The sequence below is a fragment of the Oryzias melastigma genome, linkage group LG13 (genome assembly GCF_002922805.2).
Source record: "Oryzias melastigma strain HK-1 linkage group LG13, ASM292280v2, whole genome shotgun sequence".
Classification (NCBI taxonomy): Eukaryota; Metazoa; Chordata; class Actinopteri; order Beloniformes; family Adrianichthyidae; genus Oryzias; species Oryzias melastigma.
Genome location: NC_050524.1, coordinates 5,123,614 through 5,135,662, shown reverse-complemented (window position 1 = coordinate 5,135,662; position 12,049 = coordinate 5,123,614). Strand labels below are relative to the sequence as shown.

Here is a 12,049-nt window from a genome sequence, read left to right as displayed (position 1 = left end):
GTTTTATTTTATTTTATTTCTAAACGGTAATTTGTTTTTAAAATATTTTTTATGTTTGTGCAGGAATTTTTGAACAAATATATAATCTCAACATCCTTGAAAAAAATGAGACAAAAAAGAACATTATACGTTTAATTGTACCTACACAAAACATGAACACACTGAAGTTTTGTTTGTTTTTCTTTGTTACAAGAATGTAACTTTAATAAAAAAAATATTTTTATTTTCAGAAGATTGCATTGTTTCTTTTTTTTTTAATGTGTCTATTGGCCACTTAATCTTAAAACTCTCTTTTATTTTATAACTACTATTTAAGCTTCAAAAGTGAATGAAGTCTAAAATTGAATTTGTTTTTCCATCCAGATATTTCTACTGGACCATGTTTGGCACTTTATTGGGTGGATTATGAATAATAACTAATAATCAACAACGAAGAACTTCATTAAACATTAGTGTTACAACAAAAACTATAAACAACTTGATATTTTTTTTACCTGTACAACTAAATAATTTTTTTAAAACCACTTTTATGCAAGTCAGAAATGTATTTATTTTTTTATTCAGGATTTTTTTTACTTCATAAAATCACACCTCTTCCAGTTTGTTTACAAAGTTTATTTTGGCAAATTCTGACAAAACAACAATTACAAACAAATCCTCAAGCTGAACAGAAGACAAAGACTGTAGCGTTTTTTGTCGCTCAGAAAGAGCACAATAACACTGTGCACATCATCACACAGAAAAAAATCTTTTACAAACACGAGCAGCAACAAAGAGAAAGTCGTACCGCGGTAGAGACGTGCGTACGCTGGACAGAACGGTCATTCCGTATAAACTGGAGTCTGTTTTTTAACTCCAGCTTCACAAATTCTAATCTTTCAAACACATTCATCCCCTCAGCAGAAAGCTTGAGTCTGTACCTTTAAGAGAACATTCAGCAGGTCTACGAGAAACAATCCACATTTTCAGAATCAAACCTTCGCCGTTTGATTAAGGCACGGTTTCCTGTCCCATGATGAGCCCTTCACAATAATATGAAATATGTCAGGACGTGTCAGAAAAAGTCTCCCATAAAGACGTCAGAAACGAAAAACTGCATGCAAAACAAAGCAAAAACACAAATAAAGAGAACTCTTTTCTGTCAGTGCTTTAATTACAGAGGAGCTTTGCAGCATCAAAGCTGGTGCTTTTACTCTGAAGGTGTTCAGATGGCTGTGAAGAGTGGGGCTGAGTTTCATCAGCATCTGTGTAAAGCACCACTGAGAGGTTGGACACCATCAGTCTAAAGGAGTGTGAGGTGGAGCAGCTCGTCCACTTTGGAGTCCAGTTTCATGAAAAACTACGGTGAGATTGTCTCCTCCTTGAAAATAGATTATAAAAGAGCCCTAACTACTGTGTAAACATTCCCACACAGGTCTTTTGTTTCTCCTCCTTGAAGCTCTGATCTCATCAAAAGCATCTTTGAAATTCTTTAACCATCGCCATGATTTTATTTCAAGATTTCGTGCAGCTTCACGGCGGCCAATCACATGGCTCGCTGCCGCAGAGTCCCGCCCTCTCCTGCTCCGCTGTCCGTCACTTCCTTCACCAGCAGCGGGCTGAGCTCTAAAAAGTAAAAGCATCTCATCGGTTTTCAGTTATCTGGAGGCAATTCATTTAAATCTGAATATTTAATTAATTTAGCTTTTTTTAATTAATTTTTTGTATGAAAGATAGTATATAAATAAAGATGGATTTGAATTGATTAAAATATTTATTTGACTAAATAAGTAGGAATTTCAATCAAAGATATACTTTTATGAAAATTAAATTTTAAAATAAACGTTTTTGACCCAAAATAAATTATTTCTGGTCAGAAAGACTAAACTTCACAATTACAGGATAATTGTATTTATTAAAAATTAAAATTAATTTAAATTAATTAGCAAAAGTTACGTTTTTTTGTTTTCTTTTTCTTGATGTAAATAAATACAACTTAAAATACACAAATACACTTTATTATTCTGAAAAATGGCACTAAAACAATAAATAAATCAATGTAATGGGAAATTAAACAAACTTTTCTTTAGAAATAATTGAATTTCTTTACAAGTGAAGTTTCAAAGTAAAGGTTTTGATTCAAGAGAATTTGGAAAATACATTTAATAAAAGATAAAAGAGGGACTTTAAAAGGTTCAAAGTATACAAAAAACATTTAACTCTGTGAATTTAAGCTTTAATTTGTGTTTTCAATTGTCTTTAATTAATATTTTTGTAATTTTTTACACATTGGAGTAATTTATTTTTCTTTTAAATTAAGCTAAAATGTTTTTCAGGTCTTTTATTTATACATTTTTTTCCTGTTTAACAGAAAAAAACAGCATATTTTTTATTCAGAATTAATTTAAAACATTAAAATAATCTACAAATAATTAAATTGACTTTTTTTAAAAAAGAAAATGAAACAGAAAATATCGTTTGTACCTGAACCTCCACATTATCTTATCAGAAAATGATCCATAAAACTCTAGAGAGTCCTCAGATTAGGATGAAGCGCACTGACCTTTCATCTCCGTTTCGTCTAGGGAGTTTGGATTTGGAGTCTTGAGGATTTTGTCATCTTGTGCTGCTCCATCAGCCGAGTTTGGTTTGGTTTCATCCAGTTTCTCGGCGGTGGTTTTGCTTTTCTTCCCGTCCATCTGGTCCATCTTAACGGTGCAGAGTGTCTGCAGCAGCCCCATGGTGTCGAAGCTTTCCCCGGAGCAGTCTCCACGTTTCTTCAACATCTCCAGCACCTGCAGGACACACGGCGAGGAGGACGGAGGAACAGGAGCAGCAAACGTTGCACCTAAACGGCTCAAACAGCTTCTGTTTGGAGACGTTCTGATAGCATAGATCAGGGGTCCAAAAACTTTGTCTTGTGAGGGCCACATAACTGTTCTCTTCTCTGATGGGGGGCCCGGTTTGTAGGCTAACAGAAAAAGGGTAACAAACCTAACCATAAAGATTTATGGTTTTCCAGAAATAATTTCTTTCTATAATCCTCACAGAAATAATAATACAAAAACATTTACAATAGTTATATAGCATTACCAGCGATGGAGTAATAGCTGAAAAGACGCTTAAATTGATAGCTAAAAACACTGAAGTTGATAGCTGAAAACGCTTAAGCTGATAGCTAGCTAAAATATTAGCAATGTGCCAAATTATCCTAAAAAATTCTAAACTAGCCAAAACAGCTAGCATGAGGCTGAAATATTAGCTACACTTCAAAATAGTCTAAAAAAGCCTAAATTAGCCAAAACAGCTAGCATAAAGCTAAATTATTAGCTAAACTCAAAATTAGCTAAAAAAAACTAAATTACTCAAAACAGCTAGCATGTAGCTGAAATATTAGCTAAATGACAAATTAGCCTAAAAAACTGAAAAAATGTCTAATTTAGCCAAAGCATCTAGCATAAAGCTACATTATTAGCTAAACTCCAAATTAGCTTAAAAAAACAAACAAAAAAGCTTGAATTAGCCAAAACAGCTAGCATAAAGCTAAAATATTAGCTATACTCCAATTAGCCTAAAAAACTGAAAAAGCCTAAATTAACCAAAACAGCTAGCATGTGGCTGAAATATTAGCTAAATGCTAAATTAACCTAAAAAAGGAAAAATGTCTAATTTAGCCAAAACAGATAGCATAAAGCTAAATTATTAGCTAAACTCAAAATTAGCTAAAAAACTAAATTACCCAAAACAGCTAGCATGTAGCTAAAATATTAGCTAAATGACAATTTAGCCTAAAAACTGGAAAAATATCAAATTTAGTCAAAACAGATTGGGGGGCCGGGCCAAATGCGGTGGAGGGCCGGACTCGGCCCGGGGGCCGTAGTTTGGGGATCCCTGATATAGCTGACCTTAATGTACTTGTAGGACTTCAACTCGCTGAGGTTCTCCTCCAGGAAGAGCAGGTACATGGAGAGGTCGTCACACTGTCCGCTGGGGGCGGGCAGCACGCTCACCGTGGGGAGGGACTGGTAGGTTTCCAGGAACTGAGCATGCTTCTGGAAGAGGAGTGGGCGGAGCCCGGCGAAAATCACCACTGGCATCAGCGCCGCGAACACCACCAGGTTGACCAGGCTGAAAGGAGACACAGCGAGCCGCTGCAGCTTGACGTGGAGGTCATCAAAGGAACGGCAGAACGTACCTTAGCACAGAGAAGACGCCCACGGCGATGAGTTTGCACTGGACCTTTTCAGGAACGGTGGGGTCGGACTCCAGGAGCCCCACGCGCAGCGTGCAGTTGAAGTCGTCCTTGATGGAGGCCAGGCTGCAGTAGTAACCCAGGTAGATGCAGGCGCACACCAGGGTGACCAGCGTCAGGCCGCGGCACAGCAGGTAGTAGAACAGCAGCCGCCGCGAGAAGCGCTTAGTCATCAGGAACTTCTCCACCAGCGGGTAGTTGAAGCAGCCCTCGGTGGGGTCGCTGAGCACAGAACCAGGAGCGTTATTGATAAAATATATCTTTCTCCTTGATTCTACATCCTAGCAGTGCATTATGGGTACTGGGGAGAACTCCAGATCCTTGTATTTTATTGTTATTAATAGTCTGATGTTATCTTGTACTTATTTCTAATTTGTATAATTTTAAAAAAATATATTTTTATGGAGAGTAAAATATTCAAAGTTATTTAAGGCTTAAGTTGATTTATTCTGGAATAATATTCCTGCCTGTTTATATTCATAGTAATGTTAAAAAGTTACGGTTTTAAAGTTTTAAAAATTGAGATTATGCTAGCCTTTTTAACTATTTTTTTTTTGCGGCAAGATTTAAGGGCTTATTTGAAGTTTAGCTATTTTAGCTAATTTAAGCTATTTCTTTTTTTTTAGGCTATTCAGGAGCTTAGCTAATATTTCAGCTAAATGCTAATTGGCTGTTTTTGCGTTTAGTTAAAATTTCAGCTAGCTGTTTTGTCTAATTTAGGCTTTTTTAAGTTTTTAAGGCTGTTTTGGAGTTAAGCTAATATTTCAGCTACAAGCTAGCTGTTTTGGCTAACTTAGGCTTTTTCAGTTTGTTTAGGCTAATTTGGAGTTAAGCTAATATTTCAGCTACAAGCTAGCTGTTTTGGCAAATTTAGACTTTTTTCAGTTTTTTAGACCATTTTAGAGTTTAGCTAATATTTCAGCTACATGCTAGCTGTTTTGGCTAACCTAAGTTTTTTTATGGCTAATTTGGCCTCCAGCTAACATTTTAGCAGGCTATCATCAGCTTCAGCATTTTTTATACCTATCAATTTCAGCATCTTCAGCTATCACCACTAGCTTCTTCAGTGGCCAAATTCAGCTTACAGCATTCACACTAACATCATTGCAGGTAATGCTATATATCTAGTTAATAATTATGTGAAAAGGTTGCAGTTTTAAAGTTTAAAAATGTAGTTTTAGAGTGTTCAATAAAAATGTATCCTGTTCACCCTGCGACCTAAGGTGTGTTTTGGATTTTGGCCTCTTGGGCGACTGAGTTTGACACCTCTGATCTAAAGTGTATTTGGAGGTTCAAAGTATTTTATTCAGTTCAAACATAACCCTGCAGAGCTGTCAAGACCAGACAAGACGGGCGAGTCGGCGGTTTCCGTGCAGATAAAAGAACTCATGAAGCTGTTATGAAGTAAAATATGTCTGCACCTATTTATACAGCAAATAATGAGCAACGTTTAACCTTAACCCTTTAACAACAGAGCTCCAGTGTTTATGTTCTTTGATTTATTGTAACTTTTCAACCATTATCACAATAATTCCAGCAGATTCTGAAGGAGAAAAGCGGCGCAAATGGTTGAAAAGTTACAGTAGGTCAAAGATGTGTTAAAGGGTTAACTACCACTATGTAAATCTTTTATTTTAGATATTTTTAAGATACTATTTTGTAATGTAAAGCTTATTTATTTTTTGTTTCTGTTTGAAAGCTTTAATTAAATAAAAGTTGAAGTTGTCCGGGTTGTTTGTTCTGCTATTCTGATTTCCACACAGCTGAAAATCAGCCAAGCGAAGAGAAATGAAATTATCGGCTTTAACTTCCATGCTAATGGACGGAGCCACATGCAGAAACTCTCCAGTCAGGAGAAACACGTTCGTTTTTGGTTGAGTACTTATTCTGAAACGGGATTCCATCTGGACGCGGAGAATTTTAGGGAGTTTCCACGAGTAATTATAGCACTTTGGCAGCAGGTTCAACTTCTACGTGTGGAAAGGTGTTTGTGCAACACGCTGAATCCAAAAAAATAGTTTGAGGAACTTTTAAACAGACTTCATTTGGACTGATAAAACCACATGTTACTAACCTACAGATATAATAAAAATGTTTGCATTTTTAAACAGAAAATGAACATTTATCTGCTAATGTCAAAACAGAATCTTTGTCAAAACCTCAAGAAAATAAAATAAAAAAGTCCACTCTATCAGTTTAACAGCTGAAGAATTTTAAAAAATACCTAAAAACTAAAATACAACATTTAAATAGCCTTAAAAATAGTTTATTACACTTAAAACATATGAAGGTAATGTGTAAAATGCTCATAAATAATAGAAATCAATTTATATTTGTACAAATATTCTTATATTTGTAATTATATCTTGGAAATATACATATTTTCAAGTGACTTTTTAAATTTTCTTTTAATTTATGATTACATTTTTGAATGTTAATTACTTGTTTTATTCGATTTTTCTCCCTCAGGATTATAAAAGTACCTATATATCTATCTATCTATTTGTAGTTCTGATTTTTGACACATTATGTTCAATCTCTTAAGGTAAATTGTGTTGTTTTTTTACATTGTCTTTTCTGGATAAATAAAGGAAAGAAAAGGTGGTAAACTTAAGTTTTCTTCTTCCTGCTTCTTTTTATTCATCAATTCTACCAATTAGATACTTCTTTTAAATGCACATCAAATATTCATGATTTTTTAAGATATTTTCAAATTTTATGCGTTTTTCTACCAGCTGAGAAATAATATGCAACCAGTTTATAACCTCATAATAAGCAGAAATACTTTGTTTGGATTACCGCCGATGAGAAAAAAAACTAATAATTCAGAAATATTCTCCTTTTCTGAATTTGGTTTGATTTTATTCAAAGTTTTTTGAGGAGCAGCCGAGTGTCAGAGGAGATGCGGAGACGCCGTACCTGTCTGAGGTGAGCTGGAGCGCTGCCACGCGTTTGGCCAGAGTGACCGCTCGGTTATAACTCCTGTCCAGCTCCTCCATGATGAAGCCCAGGTCTGACTGCAGGAGGGGGACCGCGAAAAACCTCCAGAACAGCGCCGGGGTGTACATCAGCATCGCCACCAGCAGCAGGATGTAGGGAAAGAACTGAAAACAAACACTTTCTTTTTTATGGAGGAGAAAAGTCTTCAGGTGAGAGCTAAGAGAGTGACTGTAAATGAGAACTGGACTCCTTCCTCTAGCGTTCTAAACAGGAAGTACTCGCCGGCTCCAAGGAGCCAAAATCCGAGAGACTTCTATAGAGCAATAAACAGCTATTACTCAGTCATTCTATTTGTCATAACAGGGAACTGTTTACATTTTATATTAATGACTAAGTTAAAGTTTTTCCAAGTATTTAAATGAATTAAGGTATTTCATCCATCCATCTTCAGAACCTGCTGAACATTTTTCCTACTCATGGGGTTGCTGGAGCCTATCCCAGCTACTGTTGACCTCCTGACCCAGTTTTTACCAGCCAGACCTGTCCGGTCCCTAGAGTCAAAGCTAAACAGGACGAAGCTGCATTCAGCTTCTATGCTTCACAGAACAAACTCCTAGAAAGTCTTAGATCAGCTGAAACAGGTTAAAGAGCCACCGGTTCTTATCTGGAGTTGATTAGTTTTTATCCAGAAGTTTACATCCAAACTGTGACATTACTTTAAATTCTGTTCTTCTCTTAATTTTAATGATCACTTCCTTAATTTTTCTTTTAAATATTTCTTTTCATATTTAATGTAAAACACTTTAAATTGTCTTTGTACACAAAAAGTGCAACACTAAGAAATTTAAAGAAGAATTATCAATTATTTGAGGAGAAAATTTGAAATTGTTACTTTTCAAATGGAAATCTGGTTCAAATCATCGTTCTAAAGCAGTCTGGACTTCTTTAACTATCATTTAGAAATGAAATCTGGAGTCTGAAGCTGATAGAAGACAGAAACTGGTTCCTGGGTGGATTTTTAGCAGAGAACATTTGAATGACAAATGTTGCTGCCACTCAGCTTCATGGAGCAACGATTAGTGAATGTGAAGATGTTTGATTCATTCTGAACATGCAAATGTGTAAACTGATTTCTGAAGGTTATTCATGTGAAACATTCTTGTTTATGGAACTGCCTCAAGTCTGGTGTTTCACAGGTTTGAATCCGGCTAGAAGAAAGAACAGCTGAATCTTTTTAACAGTAAAACTCTCAACGTTGAACAAATTAAATCGAGCTATTACAAAAGAAACAGTTTTGATTATTAGTTCTTGAAAGAACATTCCAACTATTTAAAAACCGGTCTGCACAAATGTAAAATACCTGTGCTTACAAAATCCTAAGATCACCACACCCTCACGGTTAGGAAATACTGCAGTCATGACTGGAAAATGACTTTTAATTAAATAATACTCAAGAGGAAACTTCAGCTGTGGGGACGTTTGTGTCTGTCATAAGACGAGCAGCACAGGCTCTAAATTTCAAAGCCGTCTTACTACATACATGAAACTCGTATGTAACCACTCGCCCAAATTGTTGCATCACATTTTTTGTTGTTTTTGTGTACCTTGTGCAGCCACAGAGGTAGAGTGTGTGTGTGAACGGCAGCCCAGCAGAAGGAGTCGACGTAAGCCGCCTGCCTCCAGGAGAAGTTCGTCGGAGAGAAGCAGCTGATCTGAGTTCCTGAGAGGAAAAGAGGCAGAACGAGTCAACACGAAAAGCTCGTGTGATGACGGTGAAAGTGCTTCCACTCACCCACGGAGACCTCCTGAGCGAAGGCCAGGGAGATGAAGAGCAGCGGCAGCCCCACCACCACGCAGGTCACCATCTTGTCCACGGCCAGCTCGGTGCGGATGCTGCGGTACTGAGTCTTGCTCGGCTCCTTCAGCAGAAAGTCGGTGAACACGTATTCCGTCGCCACGTGAGCGATGGCCATCTTTCCACAGACTTTAACTGCAGACACAAGAAGATTTCCTCTGAAATTTTACTCTTTATGAGATTATTCACCAATTTATTAAATTACCTTTTTATTTTGTAAAGCTTGTAATGTACATCAAATTTTTATTTTTTTTAAATTGTGTTAAAGGGGATGATTATGAATAAATGTATGAACTAGAAGCTCAAATTTGCTTTTAGGGAGAAACAAAAGTGGAATAAAAACCTAAAATATAATAGTTTTGGCTACATTTTTAATACCACAAGATCTGAATTTTTTTCTAACACTATTTGTGTTTTTCTAAAGTGGAAAACAGCTCATTATGTTTTAATTTTACCAGTAATCATTTCATAGATACGGGCCCACCTTTGCTTAGTTTAAACACCAAAAGAATTTCAGTTTGAAAGTTCAATAAATTTGGCAATTTTACATCAAATGGAACAATAAAAAAACAAGATTCTTGCAAAAATGAATCCATCTAGAAAATGATCAGTAGCGTGCAGTTCTAGTTTTACCAATCCATTAACTGCCATCTCAAAAATAAAAATAAAAACAATTCTTTTTGATGAGAGTATTCTGAGTTAGAATTGTAAAGTGATCCAGGTTAACAAGCTGCAACTGCTGTGAGAAGTAAAGACTATAATGAAGCCTGCAGGAAGAGATCTGTTCCCATGGCGATGAGGATGCTGGAGGAGGATCTGGATGATCATCACAAAGTGAGGAGTTCCTTATTAAAAACATGAACACTCAGCTTTTTTAGCCGGATCCATAACACTAAATTCACATTTGGTGTTTGGAGTTTAAAACTGCACAAGATAAATAGAAAAGCTTAGAAATAAAAATAAAAAAAACATAAAAATAAATGAAAAATTAACCACATTTGCAGCATTAAGACCTTAAAGACAAATCAAATGATCTATTTCCCCATGAATAAGAAACTTGAAGAAAAAAATACAACCTGCAGAAAGTTTATAGTTTAAAAAAATGCAGAAATGATTCTCTTAGTTGTGATCAGAGAAGTCTAAAATGTCTCCAGGGTTGTATACTCCATATAAGTAAACATTCACTGTGTTTTTTAAAAGCTAACCCAATTTAACTCAATTTATGAATGATCTAATTTAATAAAATATTGATTTTTCTTTTTTTTTATTTCCCTCAAAGTCAGTTTTGCTTAGTAAGAAGAACAGTTTTGCAAAACCAATTATTTTATTGAAAAATTTACTGTTTCTTTTAAATTAAAGCCAACATTTAAGACAATAAGAACAAATTTAAGGCAAAAAAAATACAATAAATGCTGTAAATGACATATAAATTTGTAAATCAGTATGAATGACAGATTTTTTTAAACACAGGCCTATTACTTTTATAAATTGTTAAAATATAATCTGTCAAATACAACACTTTTAAGTTGGAAATTAGAATAAAAAACACGTTTTTACATAAAGCCATCCTAATCAGGTTAGCTTAATCGTCGCTTCTGCTAAATAACTTAAGGATTTTTAAGGAGTCATTACTGCAACATGAACATTATCTGTTCCACTGAAGCATCAAGCCAATAATAATAATAAAATATATTTTATAAGAAGAAATCACCTTTAAACGTGTAAGTTTTGACTTTAGCATCAGATTCACAACAAAAGGTAACCCTAAAACAGCGGAGAAACGCTACAGGTCGGTTAATAGAGCAAGTCATAAAAGTCGGATATAAAAACGAAAGTCGAGGCGGGACGTACCTGCCGTTTGTGTAAATAATCACTTAAATGTCCATGGCTGTGATACAAAGAGACGGCTGCTCCAGCAATAAGTTATTTTAAGGACGGCAGCTCAACGACACGAGCGCAGACACCGCACCGCCGGAGCACAACAACTTTGGAAAACACTCGCTCTAAGCCACGCCCCTTCCTGTATAACAAAATCTACTTCCGCTCAGAATACGAAATGCGTTCGTGACAGCAATTAGAGCTTGGAATTTACAACTTCAGCAGAACATTAGAAAGTGTGCGAGACAAACTCAAGGAATAGTGGACGTCTTAGATTGGACAGAAATCAGATATCTTCTTGAAAAGAAAAAATAGATATATTTAAGTTTATTTAAAAAGATATATATATATATATATATATATTTGGAAAAAAAAGTTTTCTCAACTACATTTTAAGCAAAGCCACCATTTCAATAATGGAATTGTGAGTTTTTAAAGCAAAACAAGCAAACATTATGTTTGGGTTTGAGTCAAAACTTAATCTGTCAATTTAATTGATCAAAATAAGGCTTTAATTATTTATTTTTATTTTTAGTGAAAATAATTTAAATGTGATTATTGCATTTGATCAATCATCACAATTCCTGTATAATATTCTTCAAGCTTCTTCCCGATAGCTTCATCATATTGATTATTGGAGTTTAAGCATCATCAGGGTTAGGAGTTTTGTATGATTTATGCTGACTTTAAGTATTATTTAAAAAAGGAAAGAGAGAAAAAACTCTCTGCACTCATTAACCAAAAAACGTGTTTAAGCAATAGCTGTATTTATTAACTTAAAAAAGTAAAAATACTACTTGACTGAAAAAAATTGACGAAATTACGAAAGTATTTTTTTTTCCAAGCGATTGTTTGTCTTTCTCGTATTTCCTGCCGTCCTTAAACGCAGCACCATTTTAAAACAATCCCGGCAAGAAACCAGAGAACGGAAACCAAAAAATCTGAATACTTTCAAATTAAAACAGAGTTATAACCATTGACTATTAATAATTAGGAAGTTTCAACGTGAATATATAAAAAAATAGTCTATACAAGTGGAGTACTTTTTTGTATAGATTAAATGGGGAAATCTTTTTTTTTTTTTTTTTTTTTTTTTTACATTTGATGGAGTTAAAAAAAATATTGAACAGACACAAATAATGGAA

At 34.9% G+C, this 12,049-nt stretch overlaps 1 protein-coding gene across 1 annotated transcript; it reads right to left on the bottom strand.

Moving 5' to 3' along the window:
* Positions 1-1,195: 1,195 nt before the first annotated feature.
* On the bottom strand, positions 1,196-11,056 carry LOC112149949 (pannexin-1). Its single transcript, XM_024277962.2, has 8 exons — positions 10,878-11,056; positions 8,964-9,161; positions 8,776-8,891; positions 7,151-7,335; positions 4,175-4,453; positions 3,885-4,107; positions 2,543-2,774; positions 1,196-1,605 (listed from the first exon to the last, which is right to left on the bottom strand). Exons 2-8 carry the CDS (start codon positions 9,142-9,144, stop codon positions 1,526-1,528), a joined length of 1,296 nt encoding a protein of 431 aa, XP_024133730.1. The 5' UTR covers positions 9,145-9,161; positions 10,878-11,056; the 3' UTR covers positions 1,196-1,525.
* Between the last annotated feature and the right edge of the window lie 993 nt (positions 11,057-12,049).

Bases quoted from the DNA above. Each gene is read 5' to 3' on its own strand.
- LOC112149949 (XM_024277962.2), bottom strand. From the start codon at position 9,144: ATGGCCATCGCTCACGTGGCGACGGAATACGTGTTCACCGACTTTCTG. The intron at 8,892-8,963 runs GTGAGTGGAAGC...TTTTCCTCTCAG, and splicing joins CGCTCAGGAGGTCTCCGTGG to GAACTCAGATCAGCTGCTTC. The intron at 4,454-7,150 runs GTACGGCGTCTC...TTCTGTGCTCAG, and splicing joins CTCCAGCTCACCTCAGACAG to CGACCCCACCGAGGGCTGCT.